The sequence below is a fragment of the Penicillium cosmopolitanum genome (genome assembly GCF_028827165.1).
Source record: "Penicillium cosmopolitanum strain IBT 29677 chromosome Unknown utg000008l:1.0-4398992.0:1.0-4402845.0, whole genome shotgun sequence".
NCBI lineage: Eukaryota > Fungi > Ascomycota > Eurotiomycetes > Eurotiales > Aspergillaceae > Penicillium > Penicillium cosmopolitanum.
This window is the reverse complement of record NW_026622678.1, coordinates 173359-198106: the sequence shown is the minus strand read 5'-3', so window position 1 is coordinate 198106 and position 24748 is coordinate 173359. Positions and strand designations below refer to the sequence as shown.

General features: G+C 47.4%; 12 protein-coding genes across 12 annotated transcripts; 5 read left to right on the top strand and 7 right to left on the bottom strand.

Annotated features, from left to right (window-relative positions):
* Positions 1-83: 83 nt before the first annotated feature.
* N7509_006617 (uncharacterized protein) lies at positions 84-1169 on the bottom strand (the record flags this gene model as incomplete). The annotated part of the gene is made up of 2 exons (XM_056631254.1): positions 84-839; positions 918-1169. The coding sequence occupies 2 exons, from the start codon at positions 1167-1169 to the stop codon at positions 84-86; spliced, it is 1008 nt and encodes a 335-aa protein (XP_056486805.1).
* A 562-nt stretch (positions 1170-1731) lies between these two features.
* Positions 1732-3628, top strand: N7509_006616 (sugar porter family MFS transporter; the record flags this gene model as incomplete). Its single annotated transcript, XM_056631253.1, has 7 exons — positions 1732-1805; positions 1856-1914; positions 1973-2040; positions 2093-2901; positions 2959-3055; positions 3109-3325; positions 3372-3628. 7 exons carry the CDS (start codon positions 1732-1734, stop codon positions 3626-3628), a joined length of 1581 nt encoding a protein of 526 aa, XP_056486804.1.
* Positions 3629-3971: 343 nt separating this feature from the next.
* On the bottom strand, positions 3972-5834 carry N7509_006615 (fungal specific transcription factor domain-containing protein; the record flags this gene model as incomplete). The annotated part of the gene is made up of 4 exons (XM_056631252.1): positions 3972-4179; positions 4229-4876; positions 4926-5447; positions 5485-5834. 4 exons carry the CDS (start codon positions 5832-5834, stop codon positions 3972-3974), a joined length of 1728 nt encoding a protein of 575 aa, XP_056486803.1.
* Positions 5835-6477: 643 nt separating this feature from the next.
* N7509_006614 (NAD(P)-dependent alcohol dehydrogenase) lies at positions 6478-7509 on the bottom strand (the record flags this gene model as incomplete). The annotated part of the gene is made up of 3 exons (XM_056631251.1): positions 6478-7078; positions 7143-7272; positions 7338-7509. The coding sequence occupies 3 exons, from the start codon at positions 7507-7509 to the stop codon at positions 6478-6480; spliced, it is 903 nt and encodes a 300-aa protein (XP_056486802.1).
* Positions 7510-7866: 357 nt separating this feature from the next.
* N7509_006613 (zinc-binding alcohol dehydrogenase family protein) lies at positions 7867-9138 on the bottom strand (the record flags this gene model as incomplete). Its single annotated transcript, XM_056631250.1, has 3 exons — positions 7867-8401; positions 8472-8733; positions 8802-9138. 3 exons carry the CDS (start codon positions 9136-9138, stop codon positions 7867-7869), a joined length of 1134 nt encoding a protein of 377 aa, XP_056486801.1.
* A 220-nt stretch (positions 9139-9358) lies between these two features.
* Positions 9359-10990, top strand: N7509_006612 (Zn(II)2Cys6 transcription factor domain-containing protein; the record flags this gene model as incomplete). Its single annotated transcript, XM_056631249.1, has 1 exon — positions 9359-10990. The coding sequence occupies one exon, from the start codon at positions 9359-9361 to the stop codon at positions 10988-10990; it is 1632 nt and encodes a 543-aa protein (XP_056486800.1).
* An 821-nt stretch (positions 10991-11811) lies between these two features.
* Positions 11812-13934, top strand: N7509_006611 (uncharacterized protein; the record flags this gene model as incomplete). The annotated part of the gene is made up of 5 exons (XM_056631248.1): positions 11812-11824; positions 12015-12691; positions 12742-13353; positions 13378-13604; positions 13655-13934. 5 exons carry the CDS (start codon positions 11812-11814, stop codon positions 13932-13934), a joined length of 1809 nt encoding a protein of 602 aa, XP_056486799.1.
* A 197-nt stretch (positions 13935-14131) lies between these two features.
* On the bottom strand, positions 14132-15052 carry N7509_006610 (L-xylulose reductase; the record flags this gene model as incomplete). The annotated part of the gene is made up of 3 exons (XM_056631247.1): positions 14132-14419; positions 14476-14730; positions 14786-15052. The coding sequence occupies 3 exons, from the start codon at positions 15050-15052 to the stop codon at positions 14132-14134; spliced, it is 810 nt and encodes a 269-aa protein (XP_056486798.1).
* A 499-nt stretch (positions 15053-15551) lies between these two features.
* Positions 15552-17292, top strand: N7509_006609 (uncharacterized protein; the record flags this gene model as incomplete). The annotated part of the gene is given in 5 exon segments (XM_056631246.1): positions 15552-15696; positions 15760-16273; positions 16335-16566; positions 16631-17158; positions 17176-17292. The coding sequence occupies 5 exon segments, from the start codon at positions 15552-15554 to the stop codon at positions 17290-17292; spliced, it is 1536 nt and encodes a 511-aa protein (XP_056486797.1).
* A 583-nt stretch (positions 17293-17875) lies between these two features.
* Positions 17876-18852, top strand: N7509_006608 (SDR family oxidoreductase; the record flags this gene model as incomplete). The annotated part of the gene is made up of 4 exons (XM_056631245.1): positions 17876-18010; positions 18088-18462; positions 18519-18716; positions 18769-18852. The coding sequence occupies 4 exons, from the start codon at positions 17876-17878 to the stop codon at positions 18850-18852; spliced, it is 792 nt and encodes a 263-aa protein (XP_056486796.1).
* Positions 18853-19022: 170 nt separating this feature from the next.
* Positions 19023-20919, bottom strand: N7509_006607 (fungal specific transcription factor domain-containing protein; the record flags this gene model as incomplete). The annotated part of the gene is made up of 5 exons (XM_056631244.1): positions 19023-19074; positions 19136-19206; positions 19280-19927; positions 19991-20670; positions 20721-20919. The coding sequence occupies 5 exons, from the start codon at positions 20917-20919 to the stop codon at positions 19023-19025; spliced, it is 1650 nt and encodes a 549-aa protein (XP_056486795.1).
* Positions 20920-21961: 1042 nt separating this feature from the next.
* Positions 21962-24623, bottom strand: N7509_006606 (glycoside hydrolase family 92 protein; the record flags this gene model as incomplete). Its single annotated transcript, XM_056631243.1, has 6 exons — positions 21962-22523; positions 22596-23279; positions 23341-24167; positions 24218-24327; positions 24381-24413; positions 24473-24623. 6 exons carry the CDS (start codon positions 24621-24623, stop codon positions 21962-21964), a joined length of 2367 nt encoding a protein of 788 aa, XP_056486794.1.
* Between the last annotated feature and the right edge of the window lie 125 nt (positions 24624-24748).

Below are 24748 nucleotides of genomic sequence, written 5' to 3'. Positions count from 1 at the left end.
TCTAAACTTTATTAAAGAGACACACATACATAAAAGAAAAAAAAATCAAATTTCAAGTAGTTATCTTATGGCCAATTATAAGACTAGGACTTGTTGAGAAGGATGGCTTGGTTTATCAAGTCCCTCACGGTATCCTCAAAAGCATGATATGTGAAACCAAGATCTCTAGAAGCGGTTTCTCCATCCACCCCACAGCTTTCGTCAATAACTTGATCCTCCTGGGTTACCCGATCCTTTAGGTCTGGCAACGCATCTGATATTATCCGTGCAGCAATCCCATAAGAAAATCTTTCAGGAGAGGCTGGGATATATCTCTTCCCACCTGCATTGATGGAAATGAGGGCTTCCACATGAGCTGTTGCCAGGTCACGGACATCGATCCAAAATGGCACCCGAGAAACAGGAAGAGGGTTGACACCACTTGCGATCTTCCATAGCATCGCGTTGGATTCATTTAGCTTGCTTACGCGGTCGACGGGGTGTACCACGGGACCAAATGTCATTGGAGGACACAGAGCGACAATTTCGAAACCAGGGCTATGTTCCTGGATGTACTTCCACGCTTCCAGTTCTGCATACTTTTTGGAGCCTCTATAGGCAACAACTGCACTCGTTGTGGGGTCAATGGACTCTTCATACGTGAGAGGATTCCAATCTGCACCGGTATAAGTAAAATATGGACCTTTGCGATTGATATCGAGTACGGAAGCGAAGGAAGAAGTTATGACGATGCGTTGAATTTGAGGGTTTGTTCTCGCAGCCTCTAGAATTGCAATGGCGCCATTGATTGCAGGAATAATGAGCTCTCGCTCGTTGTTGGTTGTATCATAGGTAAATGGCTATATATACCGTTTGGGTCAGATGTTCATTCAAATGAGAAAATCACTGAGAATAGTAGTAAGGGATTGTCAGCTTACACTGGCAGTATGAATTATTCCATCCACCCCTTCAACCGCAGCCACCAAGCCCTCGGGGCTTCGAGTTTCGAAATCACCAATCTGAACGAATTCAAGCAAGTGCGAAAATTGCGGGCGGGCCTTTATCATAAGATCAGCCTTTTGGTGCGACCTTGTTGCTCCTCGGACTCGAATTCCGCGTGAGAGCAGAGCATCGACAATATGGGCGCCGATGAAGCCTGTTGCGCCCGTGACCAAAACGAATCTCGACATGCTGCTCTATTGGTTGATAGAACCCGTCTTTGAAAATGTGCGAGACCTTCGATTCAAAGATTATAATTTCAGACCGAGCCGTCTACACGCGCCAAGCGACTGCCTGGCGGGGATCGTTGCCGCCTATCCCCGTGTGGGGAAGATGCACATATGGGGTGACCCCCCGGATTTCTCTCAATTCTTGTCTCCACAAGCGGAGAACTAGCCGTTGTCCCCAGATTGCTGCTAGACAACCTTCACCTGATCATTCGACCTTGAGCTCCAAGATCCGGACCATAAAAAGCGGTCGTTGCGCACGATTGAAACGCGATTCCTGGCATTTTCTCCTGGAAGCCACCGAAAAAGTATCGCGTCATCCAGAATTTCCACTTTCCCAAGCTCTTTTGTCAATTGTGAATGAACTTCTAAATCGTCCGAATTAAGAGGCATATTATCAGTAGCCCCAAGTACTCGAGACAATCCAGGGGACTGAGCAGCTGAACTCGCTTCAACATTATCACCGGGAATGAGCTAGCCTCTCTTTGACAAACGTCCCAATTACCACAGCAAACCGGAAGCAAACATGGGTCTGCTTAACCTGTCAGAAGTTCTGCGTGGAACGTGGCTCATCACAGCCATTACCGTCGTAAATGCTTGGTGAGTTAACAAGCTGAATCTTTATCGGAGATGAATAATAACAAGCAAAGCTCCATGGCCTGGTTTGGGTATGACCAAGGGGTCTTTTCCGGAGTTCTCATTTCTGCAGGTGAGAGATATCTCTAAGGTTTATATGCTTCGTTCAGCCAGAGTCTAAAATTGGACAGATTTCAAAAAGCACTTTCCTGAAACGAACGATTCGAATATATCTGGAATAACTTCAAGTTGCTTCTCGGTAAGCTTCTTTTCAAGCCGGCGGTTACTCCTATTTTGACAAATCCCCGCAGTTGGGTGCGTTCTTCGGTGCCATATTCGCATTTGCCCTAGGAGATCGACTCGGTCGGAAAAAAGTGATCCTTATTGGTCTGACTTGCAACACCATTGGGGCCATTCTTCAAGTTGTATCTTGGAGCTTGAGTCAAATGATTGTTGGACGCATAATCAACGGATTCGGCATGGGGTTGACATCATCAACCTGCCCCGTCTACCAGGCTGAGTGCTCCAAGCCTCATGTACGGGGAAAGCTGGTTGTTGTAGGCTCCTTGTCAAACACTGCTGCATTCTGCCTTGCCAATTGGATGAACTTTGGTCTTTACTTCCAGGGCGAAGCTCTACAGTGGAGATTCCCTTTGGGATTTCAGCTCATCTTCCCTGTGATAGTCTCATTAACTATGCTCTTTGTTCCCGAGTCCCCTAGATGGCTCCTGCTAAAGGATAGGCATGAAGAGGCTCTTCAAACACTTGCACGTCTTGAGGGTCCGACAAAGTCCATTGACGACATAGATGTCAAAGCACAGTTTCTGTCAATACAGTCCGCATTGGAGATGGAAAGAAGAGAGCAAGCACCTTTTATGGACATACTTACCGGTCGGGACAAAATGAAGAATTTACGGCGATTAATTCTATCATGTGGTACACAATTCATGCAGCAATTCAGCGGTGTGAATGCACTCGGCTACTATCTGCCGACATTATTGGTACAGAGTGTGGGGCTTGGAGAAGAAGAGAGCCGTCTGTTGACAGCCATTAATGGAACGACATATCTCTGCGCTGCATTTTGCTGCCTAATTGTTATTGATCTTTTTGGTCGAAGAAAGTCAGTTTTGAAGATGGTAAATGTGTTTTGAAAATAATGTTGACTGATGTCCTCCAGATTAATGCTATACGGGTCGGTTGGCATGGGCTCCTGCTACTTCATTGCCGCCATGTGTTTGAAAGCTGGGGAGAGTAACCCCCTGAAGAAACAGCTGGTATGTCTAAAGATCTTTGTTATCCCGTCCTATCAACGCTGAGAAAATAATAGATGGGTAAAGTCACAACCGCTATGTTCTTTTTATATTATTTCATCTATGGCACAAGCTTTGCGAAAGTTCCATGGGTGTACAACTCAGAGGTCAACTCACTTGGCTGGCGCACTAGGGGTGCAGCAGCAGCCACAGGGACAAATTGGATTTGCGGCTTTATTGTGACCCAATTTACAAGTGTCGGGGTTAAGAACCTACACTGGCGCTTCTACCTAAGTAAGTTCAAAAATCCCCTCTCGTTGCCAAAATGCTAATAAAAAAGTTTTTGCTGTTATCTCCTGGGCCTTTTTCCCTACTGTCTTTCTATTTTATCCAGAAACATCGCGCCGTACACTGGAGGATATGGACGAAATCTTCATTCGGAATCCGTCGTTAATAGTATGTGGAAATCGCCAGCTCACACAGCGGGAGAGACCAGAGGAGTTTGCCGAGGCAGAGAGGCAGAGGATTGCGGGAGAAGTTGAGAACGGAAAAGATGGTTTTTCGATTTCGACAACTACCCATCATGAACAGGTCTGAATGGATCGAGGGAAACAATGTTCAAAACACAGATTCAAGTGATCCTGATAGTTTCTGTATGAAGATGCATAATGTGATACAATACAGTATGTTGTACAACCGTGAATTTAGTTCGAAGTAAGTGTGAAGCAAAGGCTGGATGGATAAAGCTTTTTGGATCGAGCCTCAGTGGCCTGCATCTTCTCAATTACCTTGATAACTTGAGCTGGACTAGAGCTCAAATACGCCTAGTAGGAGTAGGAAAATTAAGTTATAGATTTTACACAATATTTTTCGTCAAGAAAATGACGATGCTAGTAGTCTCACAGCTGGCGCATTTGATTAAGCGAAACGGAAGACAGCGCTATGCGACACTACTTTGCATACGCGATAGCAGCTTGTGCTTCCTTTGCAGCTCATCCAGGATGTTGATCACCGCCTCCAAACTCGAAAATGCCCATGGTCGAATATTTCCCAGAGCCTGTTCCTGCAACTCTGCGATATCGGCAACAAAGCCTTGAAGAATTGGACTCATAGAGGCTAATGTTAGAACAACAATGGCACCCAGTGATCTATATATTGTGAGACGGTAATGGTATTTCTGAGCCAGAAGTTACGTACGATATTGAAAAGGTCCATGTGTACTGGCTTGGACCGGCTAATACCGGGGTCGTGCTGTGAATATAGCTTCGGCAACTTTCAATGCAGATACGAGCCTTGTCGATAGTTTCACCTGAAGGTAAGCTTCCAGGATTGCTGATTACCTGTAAAAGAAAGGGTCGGTATAGAATATGACGAGCTGCAAAGTATCTGATTCGTAGTATGGCCTGGCGATCACTAGAGGTTATTGCTATAGACTCAGGCTCGAGATTTGGGCGCGCGGCCTCGGGTATGGACGAATGCCAAAGCTCAAGCTGAGAGTGCAGTTCATCGCAAAATGATTGTAGAGCCAAATTATCGACAGGAGAAAGGTCATTGCGCACGGTCAGCGTAGTGGATGAAAAAGCTGAAGGGCTTTTACCGCTTTGATAAAGCAGGTTGTGAATACGATTCAATAGTTTTCGTACTGAAATTTCAGCTAGGAAGCTGGTTGATTGAACTATACCGAGATCCGTGCAAGCTGGGAGGCTAACGGTGTCGGTTAACTGCTGCAGTCCACTTCGTGGTAGTTCAAGTTCAGCGATTCGGTCACATTCGACCAAAAAACAGGACCAGAAAAGTCGGATTATAGATTCTCTTTCCCGAGGCGTTCTCTGATATGAAGCGTGTCTGGGTGGAGTTTAGAATTATATTCCTTGAAGATAACAAGGCCTCATACCTAGAAAGTTGAAGTTGGATGATTGTTGCAGCAGAATACACCATTCTCCAACTTCGAAGTGGGCGAACAATATACGCGTAATATATGCTGGACAGAACGAGTGCCTGTGGTAATGATAAATTGAATGAGAATGACCAAGATGATTGATAAAGGAGAGTAGGCATAGCATGTCTTATAAATCGAATGCCAGGTGGCGATGTTTTCAGAGAGGGAATATCCGCTCCTGTCATGGCGGCTTCTCCAATTGCCAATACGACCATGCATAAGGCGGACTCAATGCTAGAATCCGGACCCCTCTTGATAAAGCGGCTGTAGATTCCACGAAACTCGCTTTCATCTAGTAATGGGTGATGTTGGTGTGCAGACGAGAAAAAAAAAATTGACCAATTCTGCGGCATAATTCTCATCAATCCGCCATGGCTGCTGTGGGGCTGGTGGGTTACTCCATTCTGTCTCAAAAGGTAGTTGCTCGGAAGATTCCAAACGGAAAAATAAATCTGGCGGATAGTCTCCAACAAGTGACTTAACTTGTGGAAGACTCAAAAGATAGCTCGACGACGTTTTATGTTCGGGCGGAATCGACAAGGGCGGAGTGTGCATATCCGAATTCTGTTGAATATCTGCAAATCCCAGAGAGGGTGACGTAAAAGTATTTGATGAAATTTCTGCGATGGCCCCAGTTGTATTGTGCAGTGGCGATTCCATGAGAACTTCCGAAGGAGAGAATTCATTTCCCTTTGGAAAATTTGAGATCAAGCTTGTTTGATCTTTCAGCATTGTCTCGATATCGTGCAATTTGCCCATGATTTCTCTCGTGCCACCAGTGGTGTCAATCCTTGTTGCTGTGAGATAGAGATCCATAAAGTCAAAAAGAAAGTTAGACAAACCTCTGTGAAGGAGCATCGACATAGTGGCATTCTATTTCCATTTCTACGCAATGTGAACATGAAGGCTTTTGAGCGTCGCATCGCCGTTTGCTATTCTTGCGTTAATTCGAGAAGAGATGAATACAACTTCAGAAGCTTACCGACTGCGACAAAAGCTGCAGGCAAGAGGTACTCTCTTTCTAGTGAAACTCATCATGGAAGACGGGATGGAATAATCGGGGTACGAGGAGCAGGGAGTGGAGGACGCGAGGTGATGTCGGGGTTACCCCGTGGGGTCCCGCACTTTGCACGTGACCGCATGATAATTTTGGATAGAGCTAAGAATGGCTGTGTTTGTTTTCATTTGTAGGTGCTCATTCATTGTTTTGTTCAAGAGTAGCATATAAGGCATATAATAAGCCAAAAAGAGGTTATGACCTAGGAACAAACCCCCTCGATGATCACTTTGATCACACTTTCTTTTCCTTGTCGAACAAGGTCGAAAGCTTCTTCTGCCTTTTCAAATTTGAAGCGGTCTGTGATCAGTCGCTTTACATCGATTTTTCCACTTGAGATGAGATCTACAGCAGTTGGATAGCATCCGACTGTGTACCGAATTGAGCCTCGAATATGTAAGTCACGAATGCAGGCAGTCGTAATTGGAAACACCACATTCTGATTCTCGGTCAATTCCTTACTTCCATTGCAGAAAATTGCTTAAGACTTACCTCACGACCCATACCAGCTTGAACATAAGTTCCACCCTTCTTTGTCAAATGTATTCCCGTTTGAATACAGGCCTGTGCTCCAGTCGCCTCCAGCACCACGTCAGGACCTTCACCCAGACAAAACCTCTCCTTGATGATGCGGGCAACCTCTTCACTCCAAGCTGTCTCATCGGTATCGGTAGGTCTGACAGGAGGAACAAATATGTCGTCTGCGCCGAATGTGCGTGCAAAATCCGCCCGGGACCGGCTTATATCCACACCAATAACCTTCTTCGCGGAGTATGCCTTGCTCACAGCTTGACAAAGCAGCCCTATAGGTCCACATCCAAAAACCACAACTGTCTGATTTGGGCGTACATTGCCAACTTTCGTGATCTGGACAGCAACTGCGACAGGCTCTACCAAAGCTCCTTCTTCCAAGTTCATATGCTCTGGGAGAGGATAGCAATAGTCTGCTTGAGTAATGTAGTACTTAGAGAGCGTGCCGTCATGCGGTGGTGTGGCAGCGAATACGGTATCCGGACACAGATTATAAGATCCACTCCGACAGTAATTGCAGCTGAAATAGTGTTAGCCATGTTAATGGGAGCTGTTCAAATTGCTGCGCCTGGGGCTAAACATACTGTCTGCATGGCACACCGGGTTCAATTGCTACTCGGTCGCCGACCTTGAGGTTTTTCACAGCAGATCCAACTTCGACAACTGTACCAGAGCTCTCGTGACCGAGGACAATAGGTGATTTGAGAATGAAATCTAGAGAACAGAGAGTAATAAGTTTCGGTCAGTGCTGAGTGGCTTCGCTATTGAATCTGGCCCACCTCCGATGCGTCCTCGTTGCCAGTAGTGGACGTCGCTCCCACAAATACCCGTCTGTGCAACGTGAACACGGACATCCCAAGGATCCTTCAAAGCCGGAATTTCGCGATCCTCAAGGACGACATCTTGGACGGCTCGAAGAACGAAGGACCTGTTTTTCTCCCGACTATTCATGTTCTTCTCTTGCAAATAAAATTAATTTGTGGCACCTGGGCAGATCAAGATTTGCTTTTAGTTAAACCTTGTGACACACAACTTTGAAGGGTACTATAGGTATAAAAATGACTGTCTCAGGCTGCCACAGTTGTATTTCAATCCCCGCACGACGGAGCCCCCACTCCGTCGCCGGACTGCCACCCCGCAGCATGTGATGGAATAGTGCAACAAGTTAGTCACTTAGATTCTCCAGGTCCAGGTATCTTGATTTGGGGTAGTGACGATCTGTGCAAGATATTGAGATGGAAGGGAAAGAGATATAGTATTGGAAGCTCGAGAAACGAGTTAGTATGAACCCGTTATACCGACTCTTGGCTATGGATCTCTCGAATAAACAATTTTATGTCCTCGTGGAGCCCGGCTCCTGATCTCATTCAATCCGTTAATAACTCCGTGCAAACCTCCCCTTCGTGTGACAACGGGATGTGGCTGGATCTTGCGCCTTGCAACTAAATCCTCAGCGATGTCGCGCCACTTTTTGGCGAATTGACCCTGAGCCACGTCGGCAGCAAATTCCATACCTGGGAACTCAAACCGCTCACCCGTCATAGAGTAGGCGAAAGCTGTAGTTGCGATCGCGGTTGTCTCCGGCCGCGATGCCTTGAAGGCTTTTGGCAAGGGTGCTTTTATACTGTGGTAATGTCCACCGGTCGGAGCAAGTACCTTGCTGCAGAATATGCTCGACTCTTCGCTACCAATGCAATCCAATAGATAGGTGATCGATGCCCCGATATCATTGACCCTTTCATAGCAGTCTGGTAGACTATAGTCGAACCATTCATCAGAACCACGGGACTTAACAAGCTCTTTATTATGAGCGGAACAAGTTGTAAACACGCGGCATCCAGAACTAAAGCTCCGTGCATCGGAGAAACAGTTAGACATAGGAAATGATTCGAAGGAGGCATTGCTATACTTACAGCTTGGCTAATTGAATAGCAATTGTGCCCGTGAGGGAGCTGCCTCCATACACCAGTAGTGTTGGCCCAGAGTTGACTGGGATTTCTGGAGATGGTAGAGGCAAATTCAGGACCCAGTAGAGTGCCTGTCCAATGGTTGCGAGACCAACCCCCAAAGAAGCAGCCTCTTGGAAGCTAAGAAAGTCTGGCTTGTGCATGGTGAGACTTTCTTTGGATGTAACGATATCCGCAAATGCGCCATCTTCGGGCTCGACGGAATTGCCTGTGGGAAGCTTCCGACTCAGCATGCAATTGATTGAAGATGGGATCGGGCACCTATGTCCTATGTACCACCGTGGCATAGCCCGTATACGTAGTCTCCGGGTTTGAATTCTGTCACATTTTCTCCGACTTCTAGAACCACTCCAGACCAGTCACAGCCAACAATTGAGCCTGAACCGCCTAGTACGTCGATCTGATGATTATCGGCCGCGTTCAGTGCAAAGGCTTTGGTTTCGGCGATAATATAGTCTGAGCGAGAGCGGGGAAAGTGACATTCGACTGAATTTCCGCGATTCCAGAACTCACAATGCGGATTGCAGTTCGTTTCTGAGCGGTAGACATGTTCTTGGCTGGGGAGGCCTGCACGGTTGAAGAGGGTGATATGAGTTTTAAGTAGGTGTTTCATAGAATAGCGAATGAAGCATCTCGTAAATTATTTATTGCTTAGAAATGAGATTTGAAATGACAAAAGAGCCTCGCGATGCTGACTGAATTGGGCCAACAGCAAACAAGACGTGATGATTGGATGGGCGCCAACCAAGGCAGATTAAGGCGAGTGGGGGCCAACAGTGGGAACTCCTCCACCGTCTTTCCACAATCCTGGCCCTCGTTGGCCGAGCCTCAAAATGTTTCTAGAATCAAAAAGGATAGCGACACAGAGCTGCGAGAAACAGAGGAGATATCGCGCTAGTCGACCGAAGGTGCGGTCGGGCTGTGTGGTGTGTAAGAGCAGACACAAAAAATGCGACGAAGGACGTCCATTCTGTTCGATGTGCACTAGCACTGGTCGCCAATGCGAATATCGGGAAACCCCTGACCGTCGAACTCGAGTCTCACGCATTGTTCCTGTCTTTCACGATGATTCTCACCCGATGAGTCTCTTGCAAGTCAAAGGGTCTCCTGTTCCATTTTCCCCACTCGTCCCTGGAGGACTGGTGGACTTGACGTCTGAGGAACGGTGGTATCTGACTTATTTTCAAAAAGTCACATCCTTGCAGTGCTCATCTTACTTTTATGACGAGTTTTGGGAAAGGCTAGTGCATCAGGCCAGCGAGACTCAACCTGCAGTCCGTCACGCCGCCATCGGCATGGGAGCTCTCAACTGGCAATTCACACAGCTGCGCATCGGTACGAATTCAGGGCCTCTTGATCGAAGATTTTCTCTTCGGCAATGCAATAGGGCAATCAATTATCTCCAAAAGAACCTGGCCGATAACCAGATGGGTCGTGCCAAAGTGGAGACTGCTTTGGTGACTTGTGTGGTTCTGGTGTGTGTGGTCCTTTTTCAGGAGGAACCCGAAACTGCTGGTCGACATCTCCGAGCTGGCAAAAACCTTTTAAAGCAGTATTTACTCGAGAACCCCTACTCGACTTCACTTAGTAGAGCTTTAAAACAAACCTTTGCAGCGACCCAACTGGTTTATACGACATTCGCCAGCAAAAGCCCAGATAAGGAAGATCTAGAATCCCCATGGCTTGTCCCCCACGAACCGCCAATTAATAACGACAATCTCCAGAAGTCATATGATTTCTTAGCAACACTAGCCCGAATGGTTATGCAGAATGACTCTCGTGGTTTTCGAGTGATATCATCCGACCCAGATCTCGATCTGGAGCCATTTGCAGTCATGACCAAATTGCAAGGATGGAGCGCCCAGCTCAGTGCGACTCTCGCTGTTCATAAGGATCTGATGGGCCAAAGAGATGTAGACGCATTGACCATTCTTGAGCTGTGGAGTGAGGTTCTTTCCATATTGATCGCAACGAATACGCGTGTTCAGCCACTGGAAATGAAGTACGACAGCCTATTACTCCACTTCAAAAAGGTGGTCCATTTAGGAGAGATCTTATTAGCATATACCGGCCAAGGCTCAAAGCCCACTTTCCCAGTCAACATTGGGATCGTCCCTGCTCTGTTCTTCTGTGTTTTCAAATGTCGGGACTGGCTAGTCCGGCAACAAGCACTGGAACTACTGCGCAAATGGCAATTTCAAGATGGAGTTTCTTCAATCTCCCCGATGGTCCTTGTATTGCAACGCACCCTTGAGATTGAGATGCAGGGTCTCATGCCTGAAGATCTGGTCCCGGAATCTTCGCGTATAGAATCTATTATTGTCGAGACGCCTCCAAAAAGGCCAGAACTGAATTTTTGGTATCTGATATCTCGATATACAGACGCGAACTGCCACGCTGACCAACCATGGCGCAGCGAGTGGCTTGTGTATGCGCCCGGTCAACCGAAGACCATGCATATTTGAGAGACATTTCTAGTCTTGTTCTTCAAGATGCTTTTGTCGCAGTGCGGATTCCTGGCCATATTGAATATACAGAGGAGTTTGGGGATAGTCGGACTGAATTAGCTTCAAGCTCAGTTGGAATTCTGAGAATCCTTCAGGTGCAGACGCACCTGTATCTCGAAAATGAAAGGGCGACTGGCAATACTTGTAACTATTTTGCGATGTTGATTTGCAGCTTGGTGGGCGCGCGTAAATGCGAGTGTCCGGGACCCACCACGAATCGTCATATTATTGGCTGGTCTAGATTCTTGGGCTGATCAGTCGCCCGGTCCTGCCTTCGCTTTTACGTGGTCGGTCTTGAAGATCGTCTTTGGAAAAATAATCACTTCCAAGCAATTCTCTGCACGAAACCACGCCATTTACCATTACAAACCAATCCCAATAAAATCATGCTTACACATTCCAATCAGAGGAATAGTGAAAATGGCATGTTTCCTGTCTTTAAAACCCGCCGTTCATACTTTTGTTGAGACACGCAGCTATCCTCTTGTCTGTTTGCTAAACTTACCCAAAGAGGCAAGGAGCTACGATGCCTTCACGCTGTGCGATTCCACCCCAACCGAGGGAACATAAGAGGACAGATACCCCTCCAGAAGATATCCTAGGATACTATCTTATCCGACGCAGTTAAATCTCCCTTTATAGATCGTAGAAAGTGCAATTCAAGTTTCCCAGCATTATGTTCATGTTTACGTCCATTCAAGTTATTTATGTTCGGACTGTATGCGGCGAGGCTAACCTCATTGGGAGATTTCCCCCGCGGGGAAAGATTCCCCGCGTTTATGCCCCAGCGGGGTAAGTGTTGGCCATGTCAAATTCCAGGGGAGCATGTTACCACCTCGCCGTGAATATCTCTGCAAGCAGAGTCGAGTGAGTGATATGTCGGATACTCCATTGGCCAAAGCGCCTTGCTCAAACTGCAGAGGTAAGGATCCTAGAGCCTGCGATTCGTGCAGGGTAGTCATGACTAATCCGTGACTTGCAGCCCGCCACCAGAGATGTGATAAGCGTCTCCCAGTTTGTAATCGATGCGAAGCAAAGGGCCTAACTTGCAAGCCTGTACAGAAGAAGGCCGTCTTCCGACATGGATCGACCGCCAATTTTGACACGAGCTTTACCCAGGGCCAAATATGGGTCAACAGCAAGCCAAAGACATGGCGTCCGCCGAAGCAGGCGTTGAGCTCTTTAGACCGGCAGATCAATTCAGACACTGCGGCATTTTCACATGAGGAGCTAGCAGATAATACTTCCCCGACTGCATCTGTCTCAGTGGAGCACTTTCAAGAGAGCCCCTCGGCCCCTATTCGAGTCGCTCCAAGAGAGGCGTCGGCTGAATCCAATGAAGTGCAGGTAGATGAATACCACAACATTCATTCAGAGAATAGGCAAAGTGGAAATTCTCATCAACATCACTCATCCTTGACCTTGTCATCTCCGGCATCATGGTCCAGAAGCCCCCAGAACGCACGTTTACCTCCTAGTGGAAGCGATCGCCAGTACACGGACCCCGGAACATACACTAGCTTACAATACTGGGAAACTGAGACGGATGTTGATTATTCTTTATCTCCATCTTCAACCACTGATCTGGCCACCACCTCATCTGAAAGTGTCCAAGAGTCATGTCTAATGCGATACTTCATTGAAGAGTTGTCTCCATGGGTATGAAGCCTTTATGTCCACCGAAGATTCCCAAGGCTGACAAAATCCAGTTCGACCATTGTGATGAGCTGAGGCAATTTCAACTAATAGTTCCTCAGCGTGCACGGCATTGCCCAACTCTTAAAAACGCTATTTGCGCGGTTTCCTCGCGGCGTCTCTGCCGACTACCCAAATATTCGACTTCCAAAGGAATACTATATCGTGGACAGCTGCTACCTCGCTTGAAGAAATCAAGCGCATTAGAGTATATGCTCAAATGCATTCCGGATCTTGTTCAATTCCCTGAGATTCGAGATCCAGTGCAGCAAGAGAACATCATGGCCGCCACTGTGATTTTACGACAATATGAGGAGATGGACGAAGAAATGGATGAAAATGAGATAGATACAGATTATTATGATGACAGACGTGTCAGCTTCTTGGCCATCACGCAAACTATCATTGACTCGATGATTGAGTCACCTTTGGAAAACTCTTTAGCAACCGCTGCATACTGGATTGTCATTAGACAAGAGATCTATTATGCATTTTCGAGAGAGAGTATCCCACACATGAGATTCGATACAAATCGTTGGCGGAACACGTCCATAGCCAACAGCATTATAATGTTCGCGGGCGAGGTTGCCACTTGGCGTTGGGGACAAAAGAATCCCGGGAATGGAGTGAGAATGTTCCATTCCGTATAGAAATTGATTCTCACTAACCTGTCTTCAAAAGCACAACTCAAGCTTCGAGAGCAACAGCTCGCTAATGATTGCATGGGTGAGATTGAGCCAATTCTTGAACTCGGCCCAGATCGTGCAAAAGGAAAAATATTTCCGACCGTATGGTACAGCTTTGATGTTCAAGTAACTGCCATTCAGCACTTTCGATTAGCGCAGATGATTCTGATCGCAGAGAGTCCATACCTGGAGTAAGTCAGAAGGAGCTCTTATCATATTATTATATACTAATTCCATTTAGAAAAGCAAGCCGAGCGACACATCGCAAAGCCGAGGCTCAAGTACGGTCCATTGTTTTGAACCTTTGCGGCATCGCCTTAGGTCATCTTCGAATTCAGCCTGCATTGGTCAACGCAGTAATTGCAGTTACACTCTATGGAGAGTACTTCACTGATCCGGAGGAGCGCAATGCTTTACTTGGAATCATAAATCGGACAAAAGAGCTGCATGCATGGCCGATGAGAAAGCCATACCAAACCCTGAAACGGCGATGGGAAGTAGTTGATAACGCTGAGCTATGATATCGGGTCTTCCGAGAAGGCGAAAAAGTTCCGGCTCATGTAGAGATAGCAATCCTCGGGGAAATAAGGCATACATAGATTTTAGAAAAGACCCACTAGGCAAGGAAAAGTCTTCAATACACGTTCAATTCAAAATTCGTCACGCATCTAGGTGGGATTGAATAATGCCTTCCAAGGTTGATATTGCTCTAGGTGATCTAACGACACGTATATCCGCCGTCTACAATTATATCGCAACCAGTTGTGTAGGTGCTCGCATCACTGGAGAGGTACAGATATACCCCCTTGAGCTCACGAGGATCAGCATCCCGCTTCAATGGAGTAAGAGTGTACCATTCCTCCTTCATCTCAAAGGGGCAATCTTTGCTGATAGGTGTGTCGATGTAGCCAGGACTGACGGAATTGACACGGGCGAAAGCGGCCCACTCTACGGCCAATGATTTCGCCAGGTGGATGATACCCGCCTTGCAAGCATTGTAACAGGCCTAAAAAGTTGTCAGAGCTTCTTCGTGGACTATATCAGGGATGCGATCTGGTTTACCTGCTGTTGAGGAACGTTCGCTGCATGACCAGACATGGAGGCAGTGAAAATAAGATTCCCATGTCCCTGTCTACGAAAGATCTCTCCAGAAACACGAGCACAATAGTATGCGCCGGAAAAATCAACATCTACCACCCGTTGCCAATCTTCTAACTTATCATCCAATGCCCCTGCCTTTGAAGGAATCCCAGCATTTGCGATCATAATATCGAGTCGGCCGAAGTCGCGCACCACAGCGTTGGTTGCAGATTGAACCTACTCAATCACACGTTAGTTTCAGCATTTCTTTTCGAGCGCAAGGACTTCAAACATTTTCAAAGTTCTGCACTGAACACTTATACGCCTTCGCTTTTATTCCGAAGTCCTTCTCCAACTCCGAGGCCAACCTATCGGCATGAGAAGAACCGTGGTACCAGAGAGCTATGTTGGCCCCGGCCTCTGCTAGGCCACGAGCGACCTGGTATCCAATCCCACCGGCACCACCAGTGATGATGACGACCTTTTTATCCAGTCGAAACATTTGGAAAATACTATCCGGCAGCACTGGGTTTGGACGACGAATACTTTGAGAGCCCATTTTATGTGTTCCTCGAGTGTGAGGGGAGAGATATGCGACGAGTTGAGCGCTTGCCTTTTGTTCAAAGATCAATTGAAGGGCCTGCGACCTCATATTTAAGGCAAGGACCTTGGTATCCGCATTGTGTTGCTAGCTTCCCACTCACGAGCCGATTCCACCTGCAAGGCCGCTCTTTGGTCTCAAGGTGCACTCTTCATACCATGGCATTTCTTGTTAATCGGTGATATCGCCCCAAAGTCTCGGACAGCCCTCTCCGTCGACGGAAGTGGATCTCCGTTTCCTCCTCCGCAAACCAGAAACTGTCATGGAGCAACCCCACGGGGAGAAGCGTGGGGTCCAAGTGGGTCCAAGAAACATGCGATGCCATCCCGTCACTTCTTGCCATTCTTTGTTAGAATATTAGGTTTACTCGCGCTGGATATATTACTCCTGAGCCGCCGGGTCATGGACGTGCATCTCCGATGAGATTTCTCACATCATTTTACAACTTCGGACAACGATGAGAGATCAGGATATTGTCGGCGAGGCCTTGGCCTCTGTCTTGCCTCAGCATGATCGCCCCTGGTTTCGTGTCCCACATCTCTTGCAACTCAATCTGATCCTACTCGTTCCTCTTCTTTCGTCTGCGGTCGCTGGATATGATGGTGAGATTTTGACATTTCTTTCTGTGTGTTGTACGGAATACTGACAAAGTCGAATTACACTAGGGTCGTTAATGAACGGATTGCAATCAATTAATGAGTGGAAGGGCTACTTCGGTAACCCAAATGGCTCAATACTCGGTATTGTCAACGCTGCGCAGTCCATCGGGAGTGTCATTTCATTACCTTTAGTTGGCATTCTGTCAGATAAAATCGGACGGCGCTGGACCCTACTGTCCGGTGCAATCGTGATCGTCGTTGCCTCGATTATCCAAGCTGCTTCGGTACAGTATGCTATGTTCGTGTTTTCTCGTGTGCTGGTGGGAGTTGGTTCTATGCTGGTCACACAGCCATCACCCATGCTCATCACAGAGCTGGCTTACCCAACTCATCGAGGAAAATATACAAGCGCGTTCTGGACCTTTTACTACCTGGGAGCTATATTGGCTTCATGGGCCTCATATGGTACACAAAAGCATATGAGTGGGTCAGACTGGAGTTGGAGAGTGCCTTCAATTATCCAGGCTGGGTTTCCTGTCGTCCAAATCATATTCTGGTCTTTTGTACCTGAGTCTCCAAGGTATTCATTACCCATTTAGAGAAATGATGGCTACGCTACCTCAACTGACTCATATATTCAGATGGCTCATTGCAAAGGGCAGAAAAAAGGAAGCTGAGGATCTTTTGGCACGATTTCATACTGCTGGGGATACATCGCATCCTCTTGTCCAATTCGAAATGAGCGAGATCGCACGTACAATTGAGATGGAGAGCCGAGCTTCTGAAACCAAGTGGTCGACACTTGTCAAAACTCCTGGAAATCGCAAGCGTACATTGATTGCTATTTGCATCGGCGTCTTTGCCCAGTGGAATGTAAGTTTATTATAGGCTATAGCTCATGAAGCATGTTTCCAATGGAGACGCTAACATAATTCAGGGTGTTGCGGTTGTATCCTACTATCTCACGCTTGTGCTAGATACTGTCGGCATTAAAGACTCGGACACACAGACTCTCATAAATGGTCTTCTTCAAGTGTTTAACTTTATTATCGCTGGTAGTGCAGCTCTTTTGGTCGATCGACTCGGACGCCGAACCTTATTCTTATGGTCTGCAGTGGGCATGCTAGTCTCCTTTATCATCTGGACCGCATGCTCGGCCGTATTTGATATTACAAACGCCGGTGCTCTGGGCAAGACGGTGATCGCTTTCGTCTTTATTTTCTACTTCCACTACGATATTGCCTACACACCACTGTTGTTGGGGTACCCGACCGAGATATTTCCATATTCCATCCGCAGTAAGGGGCTGACTGTGGAGCTGATGAGTGTCTACAGCTCCTTGATTGTACTCGCTTTCGTCAATCCAATTGCGTTGGATAAGATTGGTTGGCACTATTATATCTTCTACTGTTGCTTTGACGTTGTCGTGCTAATCGTGACATGGTTCTTTTTCCCGAAACAAAAGGTCATTCTCTGGAAGAGATCGCGGAGGTTTTCGATGGGCCATCTGCTGCGATGAGCAGTTCAATTTTTTATAAACACAATGACTTCGATGAGAAGGGAAAGTCTAGTACAGAGCATGCAGAGCACGTCGCATAGCTCGAGTTCACTTTTACTAGGACTAACTTGTGCTTAACTGATGAGTTAGCTATTTGCCATATTTAATTTCACAGTTTCGAGTTCTCTGAATAGTATCACTTGCGACAAATAACTAGACTTGAACAATATAATCTCAAACCTCGTTTGAATTTGACCTAGTGGATGTCTCCTCATCATACTTTATCCGTTAGTGAATAAGAATAAGAATAGTCGAAAGAATCCCGGGAATCGAACGTAAGCCATAGTTAGACCCCACGTTAATTAAAGTCCGGGATACTGCCTCGGCAACCCAGCCCCGGAAGAGGCTGTCACCGCGATCAGCCCATCTCCAGCATGATCAGCAACATCGATTACCCTGCTATCAAAGTGGAGCCTTGAAATCGAACCAAAAACCGGTAATGGAGTACATGCAGGGGCGGACATCTACGTCCGTGGCGGAGTGCGCTGTCCGGCGGGGAAGGGTGAGTGATGTCCGCTGCAGTAATGAGATAATCGACCATCGAGTCAAACTTACGCAGCTTCAAGGTTTAAATTAACTTGTTTGATTTTGTCTCATTTGAATAATTAACTGCAAGTCAACAAAATGGTACTCGCCCAACCTGCAAACCAACACGTCTCCAAGGCGTTCGACCTCTCCGGTAAAGTAGCCATCGTCACTGGTGGTGCCAGGGGAATAGGTCTCGAAGTTTCTCGCGGTCTGGCCGAGGCTGGCGCAAATGTATGTTATGTTGGAAACTTGAAAACAACCTCCTTTATCGTCACCCCGGTCTCTGATAACTAAAATACTGGGTCCAGGTGGCTATAATCTATAATTCATCCAAGACGGCCGACGCGACCGCTGCCGAGATCGCATCAACCAACAATGTCAAAGTAGCTGCCTATCAGTCCGATGTGACTATCCAAGCCAATATCGAGGCCGCTGTGCAAAAGGTTGTGAAGGACTTTGGTAAGGTCGATATCATGATTGCCAACTCTGGCATTGCATCTTGTGTCGCGGCTGAGGATTATACCGCCGACCAATGGAGTGACATTATGAAGGTGAATCTTGACGGTGCCTTCTACTCGGCACAGGCAGCTGCTCGTGTTTTCAAAGAGCAAGGGTTTGGAAATGTTGTTTTTACAGCAAGCGTGAGCGCAACGCTAGTCAATGTTCCTCAGAAACAAGCTGCCGTGAGTTATTCCTAAGGAATCTGATCCCGAGAATGTCTCACTAACACGTTGCTTAGTATAACGCTTCCAAGGCCGGTGTTGTTCAGCTTGCCAAATGTCTCGCTGTTGAGTGGGTGGACTTTGCTCGCGTGAATTGCATTTCACCAGGTTTCATCGCAACCGATATACTCGATATCCACCCCCTTGAGTGGCGTGAGAAATGGCTCAGTATGATCCCTGCTAATCGCATGGCGCAGACATACGAGCTCAAAGGAGTCAGTATATCAGAAACAGATATCTCAAGGGTTTCTACTAAACAAAACACAGGCATACGTCTTTTGCGCATCCGACGCCTCATCATATATGACGGGTTCTAATATCGTGATCGACGGGGGGTATACACTACCTTAGAAGTAGATATATTCAATGAATCAGTCCAAAAATAAGGAGAGAACGGCATCTCAATTTCCTGAGCGTAGATTATCATGAGTTTGGAGCTCTATTCACAGATACAGAGGCCCGAGGTCTGTATGCTTTTAACTAAGCAGGTGACATGGCAGGTCTCTTCCTATGGCCATATATCATTCAAACCCTGGAATTTGGTTCATAAAATCGGTGATTGTTGAGGCTTGGCTGTAGGATAGGTTAGTTGGTGCCTGGATTCAGCGTGATATGTACGTGATCAATCACTTACAGAGATGTATCGAAGCCATCCATGTGTGCGATATCAAGATTTGGCCACATCAGTGGGTAGAGGTTAGCAATCTGTGTGTGTGGAGACTCCTCAGTCGGAACCCCCCCATCCATCAAGTGAGTAATTCAGATATTGGCCACAAACTGAACGAATTTTCTCCAGGAAGAGAGAGGCCGATTCAATAATATGAGACATTGACTCAATTGTTCGCATGGCTTGAGTAATCTGCTCACGCCATTCATCGGCAGCTGCACATTGCGGATCATTGCGTAAGCAGTAGATGGGAATAAGTACGGCCTGAAACAGAAAGTACAGCCCGTACCAACAAGCCATCGTGTTCTTATGCTCATTTAACCAGTAGGCCGAGATCAGCTGCACAGACTCACGTGCTGCCTGCAGGCACCTCTCGATGGCAATGTCCTCATGGTAATTGGGTTCTTCACCATTGGTAGCAATTTGACCACGCCGTGACATCACACGTCGGATAAGAATTGGGCGATACATGAGAGTTCGGAAGTTTCGATATCGCCATCGCAATATAGAATGGCAGAGCCTGAACGTCACATCTTGAGTGGCGTCTTCTTGGAAATAAGGAGGTAGGGATGATAGCCAATGTGAAATTAATCGGTCATCCGCTTCTATCAGCTCTGATGCAGACGGAAAAGACGTGGAAATCATCTTCGAGTATATCTCACTTGTTGCCATATGAAATGCTACCTGGGCTCTCATGTGTGTATATATCGTCGTCTCTGTGGCAAAATGTGGTGTTTGTCTTGTTCCCAGTGTGATGGCCTTTTATCAAGAGCAAAGGGTTAGTACAAGGCTATGATAGTTAAGTAATCAGAGGGGCCTCACCGTATCGTGTACATCCATTGGCAGTTCCGCATCAACACCATTGGAAGGGAAGTCGAGTGGTCGTGAAAAAGTGATGATAGCACCGACGTCAAATATGTAGAGACAGTGCCAGATTCGGCGCCGCATTTCCCTTTCGAAAAGATTCATTGTCGGCGATTGTATCTCCTTGTGAAGACCGATGGCCATTGCAGTACGCCTAGCTAGACCCATGTAGTGATAGCCTGAGTTTGGTTTGTTCCGCTTTTGCATGTAGTTCGAGATGAGAGTCAAAGCTTGCACGAGATGAATGCTGCCAGTCTCTAGCATGTCAAACGACATGCGTGCCTTCGCTGCCTCGAAAAGACCCACGTCTTCCTGTGAAGGTTGCGTCGATGCAGTGAAAGCACCCACGGCAGCCACTACAAACAGGAGTACCTCCCATGCCTTTGCCTTTGGTCGCGGAAGTACATGCATAAACTGAGCTCGAAAAGTGGCCTCGTGAATGATAGGGTAGGATTTGTGAAAGAGATTGAAGTATTGTTTGACAAATGGATCCAGCTCACCGAGAGAGTCGGATGAATAAGGAATTCTTAGGGTTGGCATGTTTGACGGTTCGATAATCTGACCTGATGCGATCTGATCTTCTGATCCGTTGGGATTTGGGTCAGTAACCCGCAGTAATGCAGCGCCAGACGCAACACCTAGTCATCAATCAGTAGAAAATCAAGCAGCCAAAGTGGAATTTTCGTACCAAGATAACCGCTGCCATTTGGATCACTTGTCAAACTGGCCATACCATCGACGAATCTGTTGCTGTTTGCCCGGCCAGCTCGTTCATCCCATTCCCAGTTGCCGGACAAAGGGGAGGATTCAAGAGGCACGTTGCTTTGACCGATCGATCTCTTTATAGCACCTTCTCTCACTTCAGATTCCAGTGGAGCTCGTGTCATGCTGACAGGGCCAGCAATCTGCGGGCTATGGAGATGACGTGGTTGGTTGGTCGCTGTCCTTGCGTGAAGGGGAGAGTGGGACATGTCGATGGAGCGACTGCGTTGTCTGGATTCCTCACACGACTCAGAGAGACTGAGATCTAAATAAATGTTTGAATCACCAGGAACTGGCAGGTGTTGCTGAAGATTGAGAAGTGCATTCTCCAACTCCGTCACGTAGCGACGGGTCAGAGGGCGACTCTTAGCTCCGTATTCGCACGTACGGTTTTTTTCTCATGCACAGCGTGCACTTGGGAGTTTCACGGTCACACTTGATGGAATGAGAGTCAGTGTATGTCATGATGTGAGAGATGAGGGTGATGCATCTCACCTTTGATTTCCTTCGACGACACTCTTTACACGACAACTCCGGGATTGCGCGGCGGTCGGGATCATACGATCCAGTCCGCCGAGTGAGACTAGCTGGTTCTGGCGAGGACATTACAGTATCCTGTGTATCCACATCCCCCCTCATATCCTGGTTCACGATCAGTGGGGGTTGTGGAGTGATACTCACGTCGTTGCTGGGGGTTGCCGGAGGATCTCCGATCGACACCTCATTTTCTAGGCAGAACACCCTTTGGAAGGACATAAGGAAAGGGTCTGCCTTGAGGACGAAGAGGCTACAGATAAACGAAAATAAAAGATGATGAAGATAACTCACTGGGGAACAAGAAGTCGGTGGGGTGAGTGGAAGTGAAAGTGAAGGTGAAAAAGGAAGAAGGAAGAGTGGTTGATGCCTACTAGTAGTATTTAACTAGGTAGTCCAACTTGGAGGGTCGATGGAAACAAGAGATAACCTTGGAACTTGAACTTGACAGAAGAAGAATATCAAAGTACTGGAAATACTGGAAACTACCAGGAAGTAAATTGCGGATATTAAATAATATTCATGTATAGCTATCGAACAAGGTCTCACCCTATAAACATTGCTTATCGACCAGCATAACCCATTGAACTTCGCTCGGATGGAGGTGAAGCTCAAGCATGATAGTTGCTGATACTAGGGGGGAAGATCCTCCATCTTAGTGCCCCAGTCACTCTCTTCGGATCCCAGAGTTAGCTCTAGGACTCCTCCTTCGGTCCAGAAGTCGTGCGTAACCCAATTCTTAGTCCATTCCTTGCCATTCAGCTTGGCGCTCTGAATATAAATGGACTGGTAGCTGGGGTCAAAGTTGACATTGCGAATGGTCGCTAGTTTGCCTGTGATGCCGTTGCGAATGCTCACTTCCTTGAAGTACGGGGGCGTAATCAGATAGACATCCTGGCCAGGGACTGGCCAGAGACCCATCATGCTCAGGACCACATATGATCCCATCGCTCCACTATCGTCGTTACCCGCAATACCAGCGACAGTGGTGTTAAATTGTGAGGGAATATAGAAGTGGTTGTACTTGGCAGACAGACCGGGCCTTCCAGCATAATGGAACTGGTAGACCGGTAGGAATGCCTGCTCATCACCTACATAGAGAAGGCCAGACTCATGGAAATAAGTCAGGCGCTTCGCGAATTCCTCAGCACCACCAAGAGTCTGAACAAGGGATCCCATGTCATGAGGTGCATAGCTGCGAAGAAAAAGAAAATAGTTAGCGATATACTTCCTTTTCTCGCGTCGATGGTGCAAAGATGTCACCTACAAAGTATAGAGCCAAGCACTTCCCTCATACGTCTCGTGGCCGTCAGGGTTGAGATAGCAGGACGTGAAGTTGAGCAGGGGGCTGCAAAAGATTGGATCCTGGTATCCCCATGTCCCGTTTGTGTAGCGAGGTTGCAGGAAGCCGGTAAAGTTGGTGTCAGCGCCCTGGATACTAGACTTTTGGTCTGCTTTGTACATGTTCACCCAGTTTCCGGAGCGTCCAAGGTACTTCTCATAATCTTCCTTGTGGCCCATGCCGTGTGCCATCTCAGCAATGCAGAAATCATTGTATGCGTACTCGACCGTGCGAGAGATACTCCGAGTGTGTGTTCCAACACCGTCAGGATCATAATCGTCGGTCGGGATGTATCCGAGGCTCTTCCAGCTGTGCAGGCCACCGCGGCCTTCGACATTCCAGTTGGCCGGCTCGATCTCCGCATCCTTGACCACAGCCTCATAGGCAGTATCCCAATCGATACCTGGAATCTTTTTCAGGTAAGCGTCAGCCACCACAACATCGGCATTAGAGCCGCCCTGGGTGAACCCCTTGCAGAGTGACATGCGGCAGTCAGGTAGATAACCTTCGTTGCGGTAGATATCAATCAGACTTCGCAGCATTAGGGACTGTGAAAGAGGATCGACCAAAGTCAACAGAGGGTGGATACTGCGATATGAGTCCCAAATGCTGGATGATCTTAGGTTAGCTGGGGGGTTGGATCAACCAATCTACGTGATAAATCTCTTACCAGTAATAACTGTCGTAATACGGCTCATCACTCTTCCACAGGGGGTTTTCGCCAGTATAATCCTGGGGGCTGATCATGGCGCGGTAGGCTCCGCTCCAAAAGACCTTTTGCAAATCGTCGGAAACTCCCTCCGCATCAACGGAAATAACGTCCAATTTCTTTCTCCAAGCAGCCTCAGCGGCAGAGACTGATCCTTCAAAGTCGAAGTCAGGCTGCTCTCGCTCTGCATTTACGCATGCTTGGTTAACGCTGATGAAGCTCACACCGACACGAGCGAGTATAGTATTGTTCTTGGGTGCATGAAATCGGGCAAATGTACCAGCGGAGAGTGTTGCTGGTGTGTTGGTTCCATCAGCTGCGAGAGTAACGGTCTCGCGGCTGAAATTTGCGCGATTCTTATTCCAGACGCCGGTATCACGAAGTTCAGCACCCTTGAAATCGACACAGAAATGAAGATCATAGCTTCCGATTCCAAAGCTGGGATTGAATGTGCCATTGCCGGTCAGTCGGCCAGTTGATTTGTTCACATCGGCGGTACCATTGGTTCTTGACTGTGGCAGATCGATCAAGTCAACCAAGATCACAGGGCTCAACGCGTCAGCCGAAGTCTCATCGAAGGTGAAGCGATATAGTGCCGAGCGATTGGTTGTTGTCATTTCGGCATGAACACCGTTGTCGAGGGATATGCCAAAGTATCCGGGGCGAGCCTTTGGCGAGTCTCTCTTCCATGTCGAGGCTCTATCGTTGAGTTGCCATTTGCATTGGTTGAGATCATCGTTCGGACACGCTGGCTGGGCAAATATGGGAAAGTTTCCCATAGAAGGTGACTTATATTGTCAATGTAATGAGTCTTTCACGGGGGAGGAAGGAAGCATACACCACCAGTGCCCGAATCATGCATGTGTGAGAATCCAGAAACGACAGTCGTATCAAAGGCGAAGCCCGCCTGATTCTCGCCGATTGTATCGGCCACAGCCTTGGCCATGCCTATCGTTCTGTGAGCAGCATGCTCTCCAATTATGTCTATTCGAGCGACTAACCAAAGGGTAATGTTGCGCCGGGGAAAACATGGCCTGAATCAGGCATTAGCTGAAATATCAATGGAAGCAGATCGGCACCTATTGAAGCATACCTCCATTGGCTGTCCCGATCAAAGGATCGACATAGTCCAGAGGGTCGAAGTTGTCCGCCAATGTCACCTGTGTATTCAGAGCAACGGAGCCATACAAAACCGCGGCGATGGCACCGAATGCCTCGACACGGGGAAGCAGTCGTGGGCCCATGACGAACCGCAGGGAAAAGGATGTGCTGCAAGAGCGCAAAGTCGATTCGTGAGAGAGAAAAAAAAGACCGAGATTCCAGACTGAGCGCGTGGTGCATGTAGGATCGAAGGTCTCTTATTTACTAG